The sequence below is a fragment of the Myotis brandtii genome, unplaced genomic scaffold, assembly GCF_000412655.1.
Source record: "Myotis brandtii unplaced genomic scaffold, ASM41265v1 scaffold510, whole genome shotgun sequence".
In the NCBI taxonomy this organism is placed as follows: Eukaryota; Metazoa; Chordata; class Mammalia; order Chiroptera; family Vespertilionidae; genus Myotis; species Myotis brandtii.
The window spans coordinates 1,388,370-1,407,877 of NW_005369443.1; the positions used below are offsets into that span (position 1 = coordinate 1,388,370).

Below are 19,508 nucleotides of genomic sequence, written 5' to 3' on the forward strand. Positions count from 1 at the left end.
GACACCACCCATACACAAATTCATGCACTGGGCCTCTAGTTTGTTAATAACAGGTTCATTATTTGGACCATAAAAGTCAATTGCTCAACTTTATGGAAAATCATAAATTTCTCATCATACCCTGTGAAGTTCTAAAAGGTTCTTTGGGATGTAGATGTAGTCTAACCATGTTTTTCTATTAAATTTTCTAAAGAAAGAAAGGAAAAAAATTCTCTAAAGAAGCATTAAGTAACACTGTAAACTTGAATTACATTTTAAAAATAAGCACCATTAACAACATTATACATAAACTTACTTTATTTTTTTTTTGGCCACACAAATATTTAAATTTGTTTCTTTAACATGTAATTAAAAATAAACATTATTTAACCACTAGCAAGCTAATTTTTAAGTTGATAATTTTGTATGGCCCACAAATGTTGGACAAATATCCAAATGGCCCTTTGCAGAAATAAAGGTTCCCCACCCCAGTTTAAGCACTAGATGACCCAACATAAAAAAGAGTTAGGGGCCTGGGGTTTATAAGAATAACTGAAACTAACAGTCATTTTTATGTAATGGAAAACAACTGATTGTTTCAAAGTTGTGCTAAGAATTCAAAGAATGGTCAAGTAGAGAATCCAAAGGAAAACTTAATAGTGAAGATAATACAATTGTACCTAAAGTTGTGCTTGTGTTCAAGGGTTGAAAGGAAAACATATAAGCAAACATAGGTAACCAAAAATTACATGTTTCCAAGAGGGCATGATGAAGCATTAAGTGAACTGAATGTAACTAAGATGAGCCAGAAAGCTAATTCTGTTTTGGGGAGAATGCCTAATTGTCGGGATAGAAATAGAAAAATGGGTGGGAGTCTGTGCAACTAGCAGCAGTGCCTGTTTTCATTGCAGGGTGCTTTTATACTAACTTTGTATTCAGACCTAACTTTGTATTCCAGTACAGGCTAGGCTTCAGTAGCATGATTAAATATGAGTGTTTATTATGTTGTTGTTTTTTCATTCTTCTTTAGGCCCTAATAACAACAGCCCTCAGACTTCAGCTGTTCGAACCCCTACTCAGACAAATGGCTCTAATGTTCCCTTTAAGCCTCGAGGGAGAGAGTTTTCCTTTGGTAAATATGGATTTTATTATTCTTGATTTTTGTCATTTTAAATAAAAGGAATTTACAAAAATGCTTTATTTTACTAGGGGAATTTTTATTTTTATTACTATATTATTAATTAGTACTTAAAGGCACAGATTGTAGTCAGACAGCTTGTTCAATCTGCTGGCAGTACTATATAATTCTGTAACCTTGGGTAAGCTGCTGAACTTTTCTGTGCCTCAGTTTCCTTATTTGTAAATGGGGATAACATTACTTCCTGGCTCATTGGGTTATAATGAGGATTATAAATACGAAATCATTTTATAGGGTAGAATTATACCTGGTACATAGTAGATACTATAATTGTCTTTTGGGAGGTTTGGGGGCTTTATTTGTTTTATATTTGCTTTAGCATATGTCATTTATTGGTAGCCAACATATCAATGATATAATAAAACAGTTAAATAATGTGTCAGGATTAGAGTAGTTGTCAAACTGTGACTATGTTAACAACCTATGTATTTTCTTATTTTGTACTTAAAGTTGTACAATAAAATAAATCCCTGACCATGGAAGTATATTGGTAAATATTATCAACAAATTTACTATCTTGGTTTTTTTTATGTACAGAGGCCTGGAATGCCAAAATCACAGATCTAAAACAAAAAGTTGAAAATCTTTTCAATGAAAAATGTGGTAAGTTTATTTTGAAACATTATTATTAAAATATAAAGCACCTTTTTAGCAATAGAAGAATGTGCCCTGGCCCATGTGGTTCGGTGGTTAGAGCGTCAGCCCATGCAAATATGGTCGCTGGTTCAGTTCCTATTCAAGGGCAGGTACCTGGGTTGCAGGTTCAACCCCCGTCCCCAGTCGTCCCTGGTGGCAACCAGTTGATGTGTCTCTCACATTGAAGTTTCTCTCTCTCTTCTCATTGCTTCTGTCCCTTTCACTCTCTCTGAAAAACAATGGAAAAAAAAATTCTTGAGTGAGGATTAATAACAACAAAAATTGAAGAATGTAAGCAGAGTAAAATGTTCAACATTTAAATTATGCTGTTTGTTATTGGAAGTATGTGGGTCTTGCAGGCATGAATTTCATAATTTCTCCCACTTATCTGAGCATCAAGAATTTTTTAAAATGTAATTTTTGTTATCACAAAATGTAATTTAAAATGCATTTTTAAGTTATAAATGTAAGAAATATATGTGTGTTTTGTAGGTGAAGCTCTGGGCCTTAAACAAGCTGTGAAAGTGCCATTTGCATTATTTGAGTCTTTCCCAGAAGACTTTTATGTAGAAGGCTTACCTGAGGGTGTGCCATTCCGACGACCATCTACTTTTGGCATTCCAAGGCTGGAGAAGATACTCAGAAACAAAGCCAAAATTAAGTTCATTATTAAAAAGTAAGGAAATGAGATTGGCCATGAGTTGATACTGTTTGACACTGAGAGGTGGTTCATGGATTCACCTTTGTAATAGGGCCATTTTAGCCCTAGTGTCAACAAAGCTCTTTAAGCTATACTTTTGTATATGTTTAAAATTTTTCATAATTGGTTAAAAGAGGGAAGGAGGGCTCTAATTCATCAGAGGGATAACAATTTTATTTTGTTAAATCTACCCACAGTTGTATATTTAATGGTTGATGCAGCTGGAATTTAAGCAGTGATTCAGTTTTATAAAACCATTTTATTTCTCCAACATACACAGTATTTTAAATTTCTCTCCTGTTGGCTTGGAGATCTTGTAGCACAATTGAAACTGATGGGAATAGTTAAAATTAGAAAATACATAACGATGCTCAAGAATTATTTGAAATGAATTTTAGGTTTTGTTTATTAACGCTTACTTTTGAGTCGCCCAGAGATGCTGTCACATAATCAAAGCTGACATTGCCAACATAATGGTCACCTTTTGTACTTACATCCAAGTTTGTTGGAGGTATGGCTCTGCTTTGGCTTCCTAAGAAGACTCTTTTGCTCAAGTTTTCACAGCCTGTCTTACCTTTCCATGGTACCTTCATAAGGGGCATTTCCTGTTCCCATTCTCAAGTCTAACGCTGAATCTCTCCAGGTTATCTTGAAATCACAGGAAGAAGCTATTTAAAGTAGATAGGGCTGGATGGATGTTATAATCACAATTATAATTAGTCTTTTTGCATGTGTTCCTTTAGATAATCGAGCTTTTTCTGTTTTTCCATTACTAAGATCCTAGTATATATTTACAGAGAATTACTGGTTTTAAAATCTTTTACATGTTTAATTTTTAATGTTTTATTATTGGATAATTAACAAATGTTTTTTCTCTTGTTTTTAGGCCTGAAATGTTTGAGACAGCAATTAAGGAGAGCACCTCCTCCTCTAAGAGCCCTCCAAGTAAGTTGTTGCTACAGAAAACATGTGATTGGAAATTTATTTTGCAGCAGTGATTTTAAAAATTGTTTAAAGACCAACTATTGGGCTAAAAGCAGGAAAGCTCATTCAAAATTGGGGGTTGTAGAAACAATAATAAAAGAAAGGAAAAAGAAAAAACCCTACAAAATTAGAATTGTGACTAGTTTATGGTTTTTAGTTCTTTAATAATTGAGAATCTGTATGTGTCTGCTATCCTAAGCTTAACAAGGAAGAGAAAAAAGTAAAAAGCCTTCTGGGAAACTTACTATCGCAAAATGACAAAACATTCCATGAAAAAGAAACAAACCTTAAACAAAAATTGGGTTAAAATACTATTTTGCGTAGTCTGAATTATAACACACTAGAGGCCCGGTGCACGAATCGTGCACAGGTGGAGTCCCTTGGCCTGGCTGGCGATCGGGGCCAATCAGGGTTGTGGGGGGAGGGGAAAGGGGTTGCAGGTTGACTATGGGAGCGCACTGACCACCAGGGGGCAGCTCCTGCATTGAGCGTCTGTCCCCTGGTGGTCAGTGCGCATCATAGCAACCGATCGTTAGGTTGACCAGTCATAATAGTCACTTAGGCTTTTATATATATAGATTATTAGAGAAGATTTAATTATTTTATATCTGTTGTAATTTTAAGGAAAAATAAATTCATCGCCTAATGTTAATACTACTGCATCTGGTGTTGAAGATCTTAACATCATTCAGGTGACAATTCCAGGTATGATTTCTCTGCCTTTATCATAGTTTATGGGGTGGTTTCCTCTTCAGTTTTTTCACTTTCAGGATATGGATTACTGGGGATATTGAGTGTAAGGCACATTGTGTGTTCTCCTTCCCACACCTCGCAGAAATTAACCAAATACATCATCTTCTCAGGTTTTTTTGCTAAGTATCTCTAGGCAGTTCATTGTACTTGGTGTGAGCTAAAACCTGGTGACCACCCAGATACCTAGTGTCTTGTTTTAAAAAATCTGTTTAACTCTGGCCAGTGTTTCTCAGTGGTTAGAGCATCAGCCCACAGACCAAAGGGTCACAGGTTTGATTCCTGGTCAAGGGCAGGTACCTGGGTTGCAAGACTGGGGCACATTTGGGAAGCAACTAATAGATCAGCGGTTCTCAACCTGTGGGTCCCGACCCCTTTGGCGGTCGAACGACCCTTTCACAGGGGTCGCCTAAGACCATCCTGCATATCAGATATTTACATTATGATTCATAACAGTAACAACATTGCGTTGCTACATGAAGTAGCAACGAAAATAATTTTATGGTTGGGTCACAACATAAGGAACTGTATTTAAAGGGCCAGAAGGTTGAGAACCACTGCAATAGATGTATCTCACATCGGTGTTCCTCTTTCTCGCCCTCCCCTTCTCTCCCACTCTCTTCCCCTTCCTTCAACTCTCTAAAAATCAATTAAAAAATATCTTTGGGTGAGGATTAATAAAAAATAATAATAATAAATAAATTTGTATGAAGTAACAGGTAAACTTCTTGATAACAGGAATAAAGTATCATTTTCAATTTGGTTTTATTGTTAAATCATTTTTATGTAAATCATTTCAATCTTGATTAGTTTAAAATACTTGAATATTCAAAAAACAAAGTGAGTTACAAAGAGAACATAAACATTTACTTGGAATTAAAATTGTATTATTAAAGTATTATGAGTTTTCTTTTAACTTTTTTTAGATGATGATAATGAAAGACTTTCAAAAGTTGAAAAAGCTAGACAGCTAAGAGAACAAGTTAATGACCTCTTCAGTCGCAAATTTGGTAAGTTTCATTTGCATAGTACAGCTTGCAACAAGCAAGGAAATTTTGTTTCAATAAGAAACAGCAAAAACAACCATGCTGGCACCTTGATCTTGGACTTCAAACATCAAACTTGTGAAGAAAATGAATATATCTGCTTTAGGCCACCCAGTCTGTGATATCCTGTATAATAAAGGGCTAATATGCAAATTGTCCCCTCAGGAGTTTGAAAGGCCAGGAGTTCGACTGCTCGCTATGACATGCGCTGACCACCAGGGGGCAGCGTGGAACCAAGGAAGGCCCTGGCCAGCCCTCATCGCCGGCCAGGCCTAGGGACCCCGCTGTGCATGAATTTTGTGTACAGGGCCTCTAGTTTTGTTATAAAAGCCCTAGAAAACAAACATAAATAGTACTCAGTGAATTATGATTGAGAATATCAAATGAAATTGGAAAAAATAAAATAAATATCTTTAAAAACAGAACAGTAAATTATGCTCAGATAATTATAATAATAAGTATTTTGGTTTTGCTAAAGTCCTTTAGTAAGAAAACATTAAATGTATTACATTATTGATAACTCGGGGCCCGGTGCACAAAATTCGTGCACAGGGGGTGGGTCCCTCAGCCCGACCTGCACCCTCTCCAATCTGGGAGCCCTCAGGGGAGCCCTCTCCAATCCAGGAGTTTCTGTCTCTCTTTGCAATCATATGAGAGAATTGTCTGAGACCCCAACCCAGTTTGGTTTGGTGCTCACAGAATAATAGAGGTCTTTTTTTTTTTTATTTGCTCCATTGGTGGAGATTTCCTAGAAGTTGCAGGATATCTTCCTTTTAATTTTTCCTCAACATTCTGGCTTTACTTATGTCTCTCACCTTTGCTTTCCCTCCATCGCCCACCTGCAACAGTAACTTGCTCCAGGCTCACTTTGCTCTAGTGTCTAGGAGATCCCGCAACACGTCTGCCACCAAAACTACGACTCCCAGCATTCCTGGTGCTCCCCACACTCTGGGCTTCCACTTCTGGTCCAGGGGCTGCCACCAGAACTATGATTCCCAGAATTTCTGGTGCTCCCTGCACTCTTGGTTTCCGCTTCCAGTCCAGGGGCTGCAGAAACCAAAAGGACTGGGAACTCCAGCTGCCCCCAGGCCGGGCTGACAGGACCGGACACTCCAATGGCATCCCCAGGGCCCTGACCTCTCGGTGCACGCGTGCACTGGCCACAGGTTCAGGGCAGGCGGGGTCCCGGGGATGCCTGCCATGTTGCCCTGGCTACGCGGCGGGTAGGCAGGCATCCCATCCTGGCCGTTTGGAGCCTGCGTGCATGCGCGCTGTCCATAGGCCTACCGTCTTTGTCGGGTTAATTTGCATACTCACTCCTGCTTGGCTGTGGGCATCACAGAGGGACGGTCAATTTATATATTTGTCTATTATTAATATAGATGGTCAATATTAAAGTGAATAAAACTAAGGTTTATATGTGGTTGTTTGAAATGTACAAAGACCTTAGTTAATAGTGGAGACTGTCTTTAAAATTAATGTTAGTCATGTGCTTTTTAAACATTCACTAAGGTGGTATGTTAATCTATGCTTTTATGCTGTTTCTGTCACTACAGGAGAAGCCATTGGTATGGGTTTCCCTGTGAAAGTTCCCTACAGGAAAATTACAATTAACCCTGGCTGTGTGGTGGTTGATGGCATGCCTCCTGGAGTGTCATTCAAAGCCCCCAGTTACCTGGAAATTAGCTCCATGAGAAGAATTCTAGATTCAGCTGAGTTCATTAAATTCACAGTCATTAGGTAAGTGAGAGTTACCTGTTTGCTCGTAAGAATGAATGCATCTGCATCCAAAACATAGTCATATGTAGTGATAGAATCAAGTCTACCATGTAATGAACAAATAAAATGCTTTAGTTATTGTACTATTAGATTTTCTCCTCCCTGAGTTGATTCTTCATTCTCTGGATGTAAGGCAAGGGGTGAGGTTGTAATTGTTCCCTTTGAGAACATCAGCTCCTTATATACAAAGCAGGAATGATGATTATACCTACCCTCTAACAGCATTATGAGAATTACATTATTAATATGTGCTTGTCACGATTAGTGTACAACAAATGTCCTCTTTTCCATCCATCTACCTAAAAGTCCCAAGGTGTTTTTACTCTTCTTTTGCAACTCACAAAAACTTAGCCATCACTAAATCTACCCCAGTCAGTTCATTGTCAAGTTCCCACGGTCTCTAGTGTACATGGCTTAGGACTAACACTGAGAAATAGCTAAAAGCATTACCTTCCAAAGCTTTTTCTCATCCACTCATCTTCTCCCATACCCTTTCCTTACAATTTCCATATTTTTGTCCCACTTAACCAATGTTTATTTTCCATGCCATTCCCCAGGATATAGGAAAACACCTTCTTCCATTGGACTGTTTCACTAGAATTACTCTTTTCCCTTTTCTTTGTTCCTATTTTTTATTTTTCTACCATCTTTACTGTAACATTTTCTAATGTTCTATTTTAACTATTCATCTACATATAGGGTGTCTCCAAAAATGTATATACTTTAACAGCTGATAACTCACTTAATTTTGAAAATGAACTATATGTTAATAAATACTGATTTTATGCAAAGTGTGTATACATTTTTGGGGGGACACCCTGTATCTCTAACAATTGACTGATCAAAAAGTATATAAGATTAAAAAGTTACAGATAACATTTCTCATTCTAGCACATAAGTGACATGGTTTAAAAATTAGTTGTATAAGCTGTGTGTACCTGTAATTCTTGTAAAGTTAAACTGTTGTATAATTTATTTGTTTCTTTAGACCGTTTCCAGGACTTGTGATTAATAACCGTGAGTATTTCGTGAAGTCTTTGATCTTTTCTTTTTTGGAATATGAGAGGGTGTGGCTGTGTGTGCCCACATATTTAGCTCACAAGAGTGTAAAATTATACTACACCCATAGCAGTAACCATGCAAAGTCATTGTTAATTTAGCCCACAGTGTTAAAGCACTAGGTACTTTCTAGATATAATATTGAACAAGTTTGCTTAACTTTTTAAAATCTCAGTTTATTCATTCATAAAATGGTAATAATATTAGTACTCACTTTGAGAGTTTTAGAACATTTTAAATGACTCATTATATATGAGATCCATGGCATAGATCTATGGCCCATGTTTGTAAATAAAGTTTTATTAAAACACTGCCAGGCTAATTTGTTTATGGCATAGTTGACGGAATTTTGCAACAGAGACTATGTGACCTGAAAAGTCTAAAATATTTACTAACTGGCTCTCTTTATGAAGAAGTTATGGACCCCTGACCCAGAACAATGCCTGGCCTTACAATGTGTCCTCAGTAAATACAATCTATAGTTGTTATTTTTATTACTTTTACTTATTGTTATGTAATTACTGTGAATAAGTGGGTCTTTTTAATCTGATTTAGCTTCCTTCTGTTAATATTAAGCAAAGTGTCTGGTAGACATTGGGCTCTCAAATACTATTGTATGAACATATATGTGTTCTTCCATTTCTCTGGTGTTCATATTTTAAATAGCCTTTTTTTTTTTTAGCAAAACTTAATTGTGCTTGCATATTTTGTGTTCTAGTAACTTTTTAATTTTTATTTATTTTTTGTTCTGTTAACTTTTTATTAAAAATTTTGTGAGAACGATCCTTTTCTAATACCTTTGGCATTTCAGTCTTTTCTAATTAGCATTATTATTCTAATTTTTTAAAAATCCATTCAGTTCTATAGTTTATTCTTTAGGAAAGTGTAAGACTCTTCAGTTTCATGTTCAGGATTTATCAGTGACCTTTAAATGACAGCCTTGTGAGTAGTTGATTTGCCCCCTGACCTGAGAGATGTCCCCTGCCATTCCATCCTGCTTCACTCTATTGACCCTGTCCTCTGGCTTTATCTCTTCAGCATCATTGATTTGGTTACATCTCTTCTTCTTCCAAATTTTTGAGTTTTGATTTATCATAAAGTTTATTCATTTGCTTATACCCCCAATCCATGAGTTCTTTTTTTATAGATTCTGTTTTAGTTTACACACTATCATGGTCAAGTATGTTAATATCTAGTAATGTCAGTATAAAAGAGAACTATATCTTGCTTCATAGATTTTAAATAATCTTTGGGACATTCAGCTTTAATCACACCAGGAAACTTCATTATTTAAAGAAATCCCATGATAATTATTTTCCTTTTTTATTGAATTCAGAGAGGAAGAGAGAGGTAGAAACATCAATGATGAGAGAGAATCATTGATCAGCTGCCTCCTGCACACCCCTACTGGGGATTGAGCCCACAACCCGTGCATGTGCCCTCGACTGGAATCGAACCCGGGACCCTTCAGTCCGAGGCCGACGCTCTATCCACTGAGCCAAACCAGCTAGGGCATCTTTTCTTTTTTTTTTTTTATTAATCTCAATTCCCCTGTCTTTTGTATAAGTTTCAAAGAACATTGTGTTTTCATTTTTTTCTGTCCTTTTACTTTATGTTAAAATGTTTAATTTTGTTCTCATCTTGTGCATGTCTATAATAAAATTTTGTGGTGATTACTATGAGTTAGTTATTTATGGGACATACCCGAACTCTTAATGTTTGTTCCCTTCTTGTCATAAGGAAAATAGTGCCCATTATGGCAAAATTAGAGCGTCAAAATATAGAATGTATATAAAAATGCTTGTCAGATGTAACAATGTGCCATCACATTATTAAATGAATTTGCTTTTTTTTCAGAGTTGGTTGATCAGAGTGAGTCAGAAGGCCCAGTGATACAAGGTAAATTAAAGAGGGTAATAAACATAGAAATATTCCTACCTTTTTAGTAAAACAGATGAAATAAAATTGTGTGGCCTCACATGGTTACGCCTGTGTAACTTTAAAGAGTCAGTTACGCAGCACACCCAGGTATACTTGCACCCAGGCTTGTTTCTTTGACTCTTGTTTGGAAGCCTGTATAAGCTCAGTCTGTAGATCCTAACTGAGAACTGTGGACCACATGCCATTTGAACCCACTGTGTCAGGGAAGGTCTAAGGTCAGGAACCCTGAGATCCATGGCATAGAATACAATTTTTCAGTGAGAAGGTTGTCTTTTTAAATTTATTCTTCATGCCTTTTGTTTATAATGGTAATTGTAAGCCAAATTGTATTGGGTGGAAATATGTGTATTGTGGTTTTAAAAAGTTCCTTCGAAACTAGTGTTTAGGCCTGCTACTGTGATTCATTGAAAGTAATAAAAGGCTTTTTATTAAAAGGGAACTCACAGAAGAAAGGGCAGGGAGACAAAAATGGAACTTCTTACTTTCATTTTAGAGCTGTGCTAATTAAGATTGTAATTTAAGACTTTGGTTATGCAAGCTAACAAACATATTTCATAAAAGTAGATTTTTGAGAGTCTAGTTGAGTAATTGTGTGTTTAATCCCAAGAGTCTATGGCTGTTGTTTTATTCTAGCCTTGTGATTCGAGTACACTGCTGGAGAGCTTTCTCTCCTTTTTTTCCCTCTGGTCTCTTCAAATAATTGAAAGCAACTTTTGGACAATGTTACAGTAAAGCTACATGTGTTTCTTTTCAGAATCAGCTGAGCCAAGCCAGTTGGAGGTTCCTGCAACAGAAGGTAAAATCTGAAGTTCCTTAAGACTTTTATTAGGACAAAGGATTAATTGTGTTTTTACAGCTTTTAAAAACTAGAACTGTGGTGGTGTGGTTCTTTTGTTTCTGGGTGAATTGGATTTGTAGTTTATACCCAGAAACATTGTATTCAGAGTTGACTCATGGGTTATATTGCTCCGTCTCCCCCAAATGACTTTTTTTATTATTATTATTCTCACCCAAGGACATTTTTCCCATCAATTTTTTTTTTTTTTTTAGAGAGAGAGAGGGAGAGACCCTTTGGTCTGTTGGCTGATGCTCTAACCACTGAGCAGACCAGCCATAGCTCCCCCAAATGACTCGTAATGAATTCTGAAACCATGGAATGACTGACTGTTACATAACCTGGATAGTATAGGTCATTTACATACATATGTAATTAAGATGTTTGTTGCTTTGAATATGTAAGTAGCAAAATTTAGAACTTATAGCTAGGAAAACATTGTTATCTCTGAAAATGTAATTATTTTTAGTATCTTATTATTCCTGTTGAATTATGTTAGTAAATAGTTTGGTATGCGTGGATTTATAATTGAGCAGATTTGCATTAATGGTGCTATTAAACAGTTCCCTTTTGTTTTCTTGATAGAAATAAAGGAGACTGATGGAAGCTCTCAGATCAAGCAAGAACCAGACCCTACGTGGTAGACCTCTTCCCTCCTAGGGTAACTCGGCTTCTGTGTCCAGGATGTGTATAGTGACCGTCTGAGCCCACCTGCATATTTATAAGCTAGTGTGTTTTCCCTGCTTCAGCCATAAATGTGGCCCCACCTTCAGGGGCCAAGTATAAGCCATAAGGGGTTGTTTTTTGCTAGAAGATTCAAGTAGGATTTTTCCTTGGATCAATATATCTGTCAGTCAAAGGTATAAATGCACTTTTGCCTTAAAAGGAAAAGTTTTATTTTAATTCACAGGGTAAATCTTGTCCTCACATTGGAATTCACTGAGTTAGTATCACTTCAGTGACTTTCCCCCTAATCATAATGATAGTATTCACAGTCTGGCTGAGCTGTGCAGTTCATTGTGCATCTTACATAGTTAAGTTACAAGCCTGACCCTATTATTCCAGACTTCTTCAACTTAGCCAGGTTAGTGGCAGGAGGGGCAGCCTGGACCAGGAATCAGCAAAACTTGGTTCACACGTCTGTTGAATCTCACTACGCCTGAACTGTCCCATGTCTCGGTGATAGTCCCAGGACAGCTTACCAGTCCCCATCTGCACCTGGCAGTGTGCTTTTTATAGATTCTTTTCTCATGGGGTCTGCCCCGTACTGTCAACTCATGGATTTAAGTACTAAGTTATGGTGTTTGTGAATGTTTAATTCCTATAACCAGATTAACTGTTTTCTTGTTCGTTTTCTCTCCTATTTTAGCTTAAAGTATCAGTGGGTGAGAAGAGCTTTTCGGACCTGTTACTGCCCCAAGCTGTGTAATATACTTGTATAACAGAAATACCTTCTATACAAACCTTTTTTTCTACTTTTAGATAGAAATGTCTACTTTTTCAGCAGTTCTGTGAATTGAATTAAAGAGCAGAGTGACTGTAGATTTGGAATGGCTGGTTTACTTTGGAATGTATTTTAAGGATTTTACAGCAATGCTGGAAAACGACAGGGAAAATGACAGGGATGAATCTCACCAGATTTTTTTATGGATTCGGCAGAGCCTTCAGCTATGGTGTTTATTTTCCAACCAAGTGAAGATATCTCCTACTGGAACATCTCAGCTTCTGCAGTGAAGAAGACACCTACGATAGTTTAGTTCTTTAGTTTTTCTATTTGAAAAATCACTTAAATGATCCTTTTGTTCACGGCTCTCCTTAATGACTAAGTGAACAGTTAGTATCTGTATATTTGACTAAACCTTTTCCTAAGCTATCTATCATGGTTTATACGTTTTTTATCATAATTAAAAAAAAACTATCTGGAGTACCTAATAGCCAATAAGAGATGAGTATCTCAGCGTGTGGCTTATAGATGGAATACAGAGAACCTCTTCCACATTTACTTTTCACCCAAATAAAGTGCATGGTGTACCAGAAGTTTAAGACCAGGTATGAGTGTTTGGGCAAGCTAAATGACACTAAAGCCTCACTGTCTTGTAACCTATTGTGGTGTGGATTTTTTCGGAACACTGTTCCAGTTTGGATCAATCTCAAGGGGTTTTATTGCCTTCATTATTTTATAATTCTACTTATAACTTGAGGCTCCAGTGTGGGGAGTGAGGGGTCGTAAGCTAATTATGCACCCGCTGATGTTCTGCGCCATTTGTAGGAGAGTCTTACATGTGTTAAGATTTCACAGACAATAAGAGTTGTAAAATACCAGCTATATGAAAAGCTAGAGTATGTGATGGCATAGAGTGTTCATTAGCTTTATCACAATATTCATAATGGAGAATTATATTACATGGTAGCAAAAATAGGCATTTTTATGTGTTGCTTATATTTTACCTCAAATTAAAATGTAGATATAGGGTAATAAATAAACTCCATTCATGCCTTTCACACACTAATTCATTTCTTTCTAAGGTGTTTTCATGATTATGTCTGGGGAAACTGGTGGGTGTGGTTCGGTGGTAAGTGGAGTGCACATGAGGGTTAAGTTGGCATCTTCAGAGGCTCAGGTGCTCAAAAGGACACCATCGTTTATGGCAGTGGTTCTCAACCTGTGGGTCGCGACCCCTTCGGCGGTCGAACGACCCTTTCACAGGGGTCGCCTAAGACCATACTGCATATCAGATATTTACATTACAATTCATAACAGTAGCAACATTACAGTTATGAAGTAGCAACGAAAATAATTTTATGGTTGGGTCACAACATGAGGAACTGTATTTAAAGGGCCAGAAGGTTGAGAACCACTGGTTTATGCTATTTCTGAGACCACTGCGTCTCGTTGGAACTGAGGCTAGAGACCCCAGCTTTTTATCTGTACATGCCAAGTGCATGCAGCTAACGGATGGTTGTGAGGTCGGAACCCCTCCCAGACAGAGCACATACACATTAGCTCCTCCCACCTGAAAATGACACTGGCTCAGGGTATTCTCCCAGCACAGCCCTCTGCCTCTTCTGTACCCTACAGATTTGTGCTCAGGGAAACCTACTTTGTTATCTTCCAAATGAAATTAGGGGATGGCTTTTACAGTAGAATCTCATGGACCTTTCATTATTATTAAACAAAAATATTGTGGGATCACAGACTTACCAGAGATTTATTTGTGTTCCTATCCAATATAAAAAGTCAGTGTATATACACACTCATTTTTATATATACTGTTAGCATTTTCTTAATGTTCTCACATCTACCAAGTAGACAAGATTCTGTGCTCTGGATAACAGCACAGAATCAGTGCTGCAACCCCTCATAACTTTCTCATGGTTTAAGGCAGTGGTTCTCAACCTGTGGGTCACGACCCCTTTGGGGGGTTGAACGACCCTTTCACAGGGGTCGCCTAAGACCATCGGAAAACATATATAATTACATATTGTTTTTGTGATGAATCACTATGCTTTAATTATGTTCAATTTGTAACAATGAAATTGGGGGTCACCACAACATGAGGAACTGTATTAAAGGGTCGCGGCATTAGGAAGGTTGAGAACCACTGGTTTAAGGAATGCTCTCCTGAAGGAATGTTCTGTCTCTCCCCTGAACAAAACAAGCTTAATTCCTTCAAGAAAGTGTTGAGCCTCAGGCAAGGGATGCTGTTGCTGCATCCATCCATCAGTCTGTCCTCTGGGAGAGCTGGGGGGGAAGGGATGGAGCAGGTCATTTCTCTTAACTCACTGTCTCCCGAAGCGTTTAACATGTCGTCCTCAGTCTCCGCCTCTACAGTCCAGTCAGGTATCTTAGCTTCCGTAGAACAGTGTTGTTTCCTGGTAGGTTGCCTCCTTACCCGCATGGCAACGTTCGCCCTGGTCTCAGCGCCATGCACTTGCTGACAGACAGGTGGCAGTGTCGCCCTGGCTCCCCCCACCCGAGCACCGTCTGTAAGATGAAGCCTTCAGCTCCTGGGGTAATGAATAGCCGGTGCGTCCATAAGCAAGACGATCCTTCGGGGATGGGGGTTAAGCTTGCCCACCAAGACCTTTATGCGGTCAGTAAGGACCAGACATAAAAGCAAGGTACTGTTCAGATAGGTCTTGCCAGTCATTTCAATGTGCTTAGTGTTTGTGAAACATCCTGATTCCATAACAGTTCAGGTTAAACATTTAACCAGGGAGTAGAGTGACTAAGAACATAGGCTTTGTGACCAAATTGAAACTCCACTTGTAGACAGCTGTTTTCTTGAGGGACTTTCCATCGAAAAAAAACCATAAAATCAAGGAAATGTCTACATGGTGTTAATTGAATACTGTCCACCGCCACCCCAAGCTCTGGACCTCCAGCAGCTGCCTGGAGCAGCCTCTGCCCTCGGGGGGTGGGGCAGAGCAACTGTGGCAGCGCTGAGAGGCTGAGAGCGAGTCTGCTTTCTGTGGGTAGCCCAGCCTGCCCAGACTTGAACTTCCCAGTGTACATAAGCTTACCCTTTCCAGCAGCTGGCACACCATGAGACCTGTATCTTTCACTGGTCTAAATCACTAGCACACAGGAAGTGAGATGTGTGTTTACTGTGCTGCGTGTGCCTCAGCCTCACTCCCAGGCTGGGGGCCAGGACTTGAGCCCAGGTCTGTGGCCCTCGTCCTCCCATAACACAGCTGTTTACAGGAGGCAGCAGTTCCCTCCTGAAGCAGTTGGTCATTCTGAGCATCCTTCCTGCCTCCGTTTCTGCTTTCTTCCCCCCCAGGGACCGAAAGGTCTGCTTGAGAGGAAGACTGAACAGGCCTTTCCAGTTTCACTTGACGCCCCAGCCCCTGACTAGAATTCCAGGAACTCGCTTGGCTTAACTGTTAGTGGGCTGATCATTGCCACACACCAGTGGGCATCTCTGGAATGCACGGCCCAGTGCTTGTCCTCAATGGAAGTGTGAGTTTGGAAGAAGAGCCGTTCTCCCAGGGATGCCTCAGGTTCTTTGTGAGGGGGAAGGGAGAGGGGTGGCGTGTTAGGAATTGAGATGGCCTCTAGGCCACTCTCTCTAGTGTATGGGCTCTTCACTGTGCTGCTCAGACCTGTGAGTCTGGTGGGATGAGCACAAATGGGGCTGTTCATCCTTCTGTTTGCCCTCCTCCCGGCCCCGCCCAGAGGTTGCTTTCCCAGCCTCTAGTTTGGCTTCTGCTTTACTCCAATACGGGATAAGAGGTAATTAACTTCTCTGTGCTTCACCTCCTGGCTGCCAACCTTGGCTCAGAGCAGTTTAAGGCAGCTGGCAGCTGGTTTGTGGAAATGACTCCCTAGGAGCCTCATGACCTGTTGACTTTAAAAAAACAGAGTGGACTGGCTAGCCTGGCTGCCCCAGGGTCTTCCTCACCCCTGGAGCTGAGAAAAACAAAGCAAAGCAGGATTAATAGGGTCTTGTGTCACTTTACCTCCCCCTCCTGCCCTGCCTCACCCCCAGCCACGCATACCTCTTGGTTTTGTTTTGAGGAAGTGTCAGAAAAGCTAGTGCTGAAAGCAAGCTATGACACAATATCCATTTGCAAAGGTGTTTCCTGCCAGATTTCCTTCTCAGAAGCAAGGTGGTTTACAGGCATTTAGTAGCTTCCACTTCATGCGTGGTCTCAAGGCTGCTCATTTGCAGTCTCCAGTGCCTCAAGCTCCATAAAGCGATCAAAGACCATGCCTTGGGCAGTGCCCGAGAGGACCTGGTGAGGGTGTCCCCACGTGTTTCAGTAAGAGTGGGGCAGACCCACCAAGAGGCAGCAAAAGAATAGACAGCCCACATCCTAGGTCATGAGATCAAGATAAATCCTGAAAGGGCCTATTGAATTGATGCTCTGCAATTTAGGCTAAAAGTGTCCTCTCCCTTATGGTGACGAGTCTAGATCCTCTAGGAAAAATCCGTGGTAGAAGATGGCAAGCAAGTGTGGACTCGCAGGCTCTCAGGGGCTTCAGTCCCACAGGTGGCATCATTGTGATCCTGGTGCTTCATGCAAGACTGGCCACTTCACATCTCTGTTAGCTACCTGTCTACAGGAGACCCACCCCTCCAGACTTATGTGTTCCTGTGTGTCTTTCCTGTCCTTATACCCTTGGAATTGCCAAAGGTACTGAGCCCTTGGCAAATCCCAGCCTGACCTCATCATGCTGCCAGCTGACTCTTGCACTCAGGGCTGGAGAGATGTGGAAATGCCGCCCAGCCCTGGTGACTGGATCCAGAGGCAGGATTTCCCCGTTACTGGACTTCATTTCAAATTCAAACATCGTCACAAAACTCCCTGAGGTCCTAGCTTGCTGCTGGATTAACCTTGGGTGGGTGGTTGATGAGTTTCAAATAACTCTCACTGCATGCCACATCTGGGCCCATTCCGCAAGGAAGAGTCGGGAGGTGGGTCTGGAGCGGGGCACAGCAGGCCCTGGGAGACAGTGGGAGGAGTTGGGGCTCCTGGTTTTGGAGTAGGACTTGCTTGCAGAATCCCCATTCATTAGGTATTTGCCAAAGGCCCTTTTGGTGTCGGAAGCTGCATTGCAGTGGAACAGAGCCCTGTTCCCAGGACTCCCAGGCTTCTTTCTGTTTGAGGCCTTGCCCTCTGCTCTGTCCCCGGCAGAGGAAAGGCTGAGCTCTGCCAGCTCTAGACCCGAGGCTGTATCCCACAGTCCCACCCACCTCTCCACCAACAGTTCCCACCGAGAACGGGAGCCCACCCGTGGTCCAAGCCTGGCACAAGTGGTCCCAGCAACCTGAGGGCCTGCTCTCATGGGACACAATGGCCCAAGAAATAGGTTCACTGTTAGTGTTAACTTGCCAAAGGACACATAGAAATGAAAGAACCAGGGTTCAGAGCAGGTCTATGTGGTTGTCAAGCCACCGTGCCCACAGCCAGTGGTCAGTGTGCGCATGCCCTCCACTGTCCAGAGGCCAAGGGGGGGAGAGACTCCAGGGCGTGTGGTTCCCAACACTGACTCTGCCCTGAGCCTGTCTCCTAAGTGCAGGCACCTGTTCCCTTCTGAGGAGGACTCGAGGTCCACCCCAGACCTGGCCAGAGCCCATTCCTAGTCTGATTTTGCCAGAAAGGAAGATTCAGGGTCCCCTGGGAAGCGGATAGTGAGCGGCTGACATTTCTGCATAGAGACACCAGCTTGCGGTTAGAGCCTCAGCCCCACACAGCTGGCATCACCACCCAGGGGCCCCTCTGCCTGCCTGTCAGCAGTGACTCGGGGCCCATCTACTCTAGGCACCAGGCGAGAACTGGCCCTGTGGGCTGGCCCCCGAGGCCTTATTTGCTGGGCCTGGCATGGGGACCCAGGCTGCTCGCTTGAGGGGGCAGGAGGGCTTCAAGTTAAACTCGAGGAAAACTCCTAAGCAAGGGCTGACTTGTTCCAATTCTAGGATTCCCTCGGAAGCACTGCCTGGGCCTCAGGCTGAGATGCCAAACACCTCTTCACACAGCCTGTCTCCATGGCCCGCCTTGGGGATTTCCTGGTTGAGGAACTGGTCAGCCCAACCCAGCTCCTCTGGGTAAGGCCTCCGTGTGGAGAAAGTGGCCTCTAGAGAGAAGCCAAGACTCTTGAGGCCAGACTGGGAAGCCCCACCTCTCCTCCAGTCTGTCCCAATGTAAGAGTTTCCCTCTTTGGGGCGTTCATGCAGGCTGGCGAGGCCTCCCGTGTGAACCACCAATCAGCATTCATTCTCATGTTGTTCAAGAACCAAGTAGTGCTAGCTGGGTGGCTCAGTTGTCCCGTGTTCCAAAAGGTGATGGGTTTGATTCCCGGTCAGGGCGCATACCTAGGTTGCAGGTTCCATCTCCAGTCCAGGCCCATACAAGAGGCAACTGAGCAATGCCTCTCTCCTCCCCCCACCCTCCACTTCCTCACACATAAACATCCCCTGGTGAGGATTAAAAGAAAAAAGAGCCCGGCTGGAATGGCTCAGTGTTTGAGCATCCTATGAACCAGGAGGTCACGGTTTGATTCCTAATCAGGGTATATGCCCGGTTGTGGGCTCAATCCCCAGTAGGGGTGTGCAGGAGGCAGCCGATCAATGATGCTCTCTCATCATTGATGTTTCTATCTCTCCCTCTCTCTTCCTCTCTCTGAAATCAAGTTTTAAAAAATGTTAAAAAAACAAAGCAGATGATCCCAGTGGTTAGGAGCAGGGACCTGGGATCCAGACTGCCTGGGTTCAAGCCCCAGCTCTTTGCTTACCAGTTGTGGCAATCTATTTACCTCTTTGAGCCTCAGCTTTCCCATCTGTAAAGTGGGATGATAGTTGTACCTACCTGATCACCTCATTGTGAGGATAAGATGTGATCATAGATATAAAGCACTCCTGACCCAGGGTAAGTCCTTCACTAACACGCACTTCACTGGGAAGTGGGGGGATTCCGGGGACTCGGTATTGTTCTCAGACCAATAGAACCTAGCTCTAGGTGACATGGAGCTAGATATCTACTTTATAAGAAACTGTACATTTGCCTGCAATTTTCTATGTATTTCACAATTTAAAAGTTTTAAAACTTTAAAAGTTTGTATCTCACACTCCCCAATCTGATATTTATTCATTACCT

The 19,508-nt window shown here is 41.1% G+C and overlaps 1 protein-coding gene across 13 annotated transcripts in view; it reads left to right on the forward strand.

The window, feature by feature from the left end:
- The window catches only part of GTF2I (general transcription factor IIi), a 118,397-nt gene extending 104,980 nt beyond the window's left edge, over positions 1-13,417 (forward strand). For all 13 annotated transcript variants that reach the window (XM_005877219.2, XM_005877220.2, XM_005877226.2 and 10 more), the window contains 12 exons: positions 1,010-1,111; positions 1,715-1,780; positions 2,306-2,489; positions 3,400-3,458; positions 4,122-4,202; positions 5,174-5,257; positions 6,850-7,033; positions 8,061-8,089; positions 9,989-10,030; positions 10,827-10,868; positions 11,493-11,568; positions 12,277-13,417. In XM_005877219.2, coding sequence (XP_005877281.2) covers positions 1,010-1,111; positions 1,715-1,780; positions 2,306-2,489; positions 3,400-3,458; positions 4,122-4,202; positions 5,174-5,257; positions 6,850-7,033; positions 8,061-8,089; positions 9,989-10,030; positions 10,827-10,868; positions 11,493-11,551 — 932 coding nt within the window. In that variant the 3' untranslated portion in view covers positions 11,552-11,568; positions 12,277-13,417. The remainder of the gene's footprint in view (positions 1-1,009; positions 1,112-1,714; positions 1,781-2,305; positions 2,490-3,399; positions 3,459-4,121; positions 4,203-5,173; positions 5,258-6,849; positions 7,034-8,060; positions 8,090-9,988; positions 10,031-10,826; positions 10,869-11,492; positions 11,569-12,276) is intronic.
- The last annotated feature ends 6,091 nt before the right edge of the window (positions 13,418-19,508 follow it).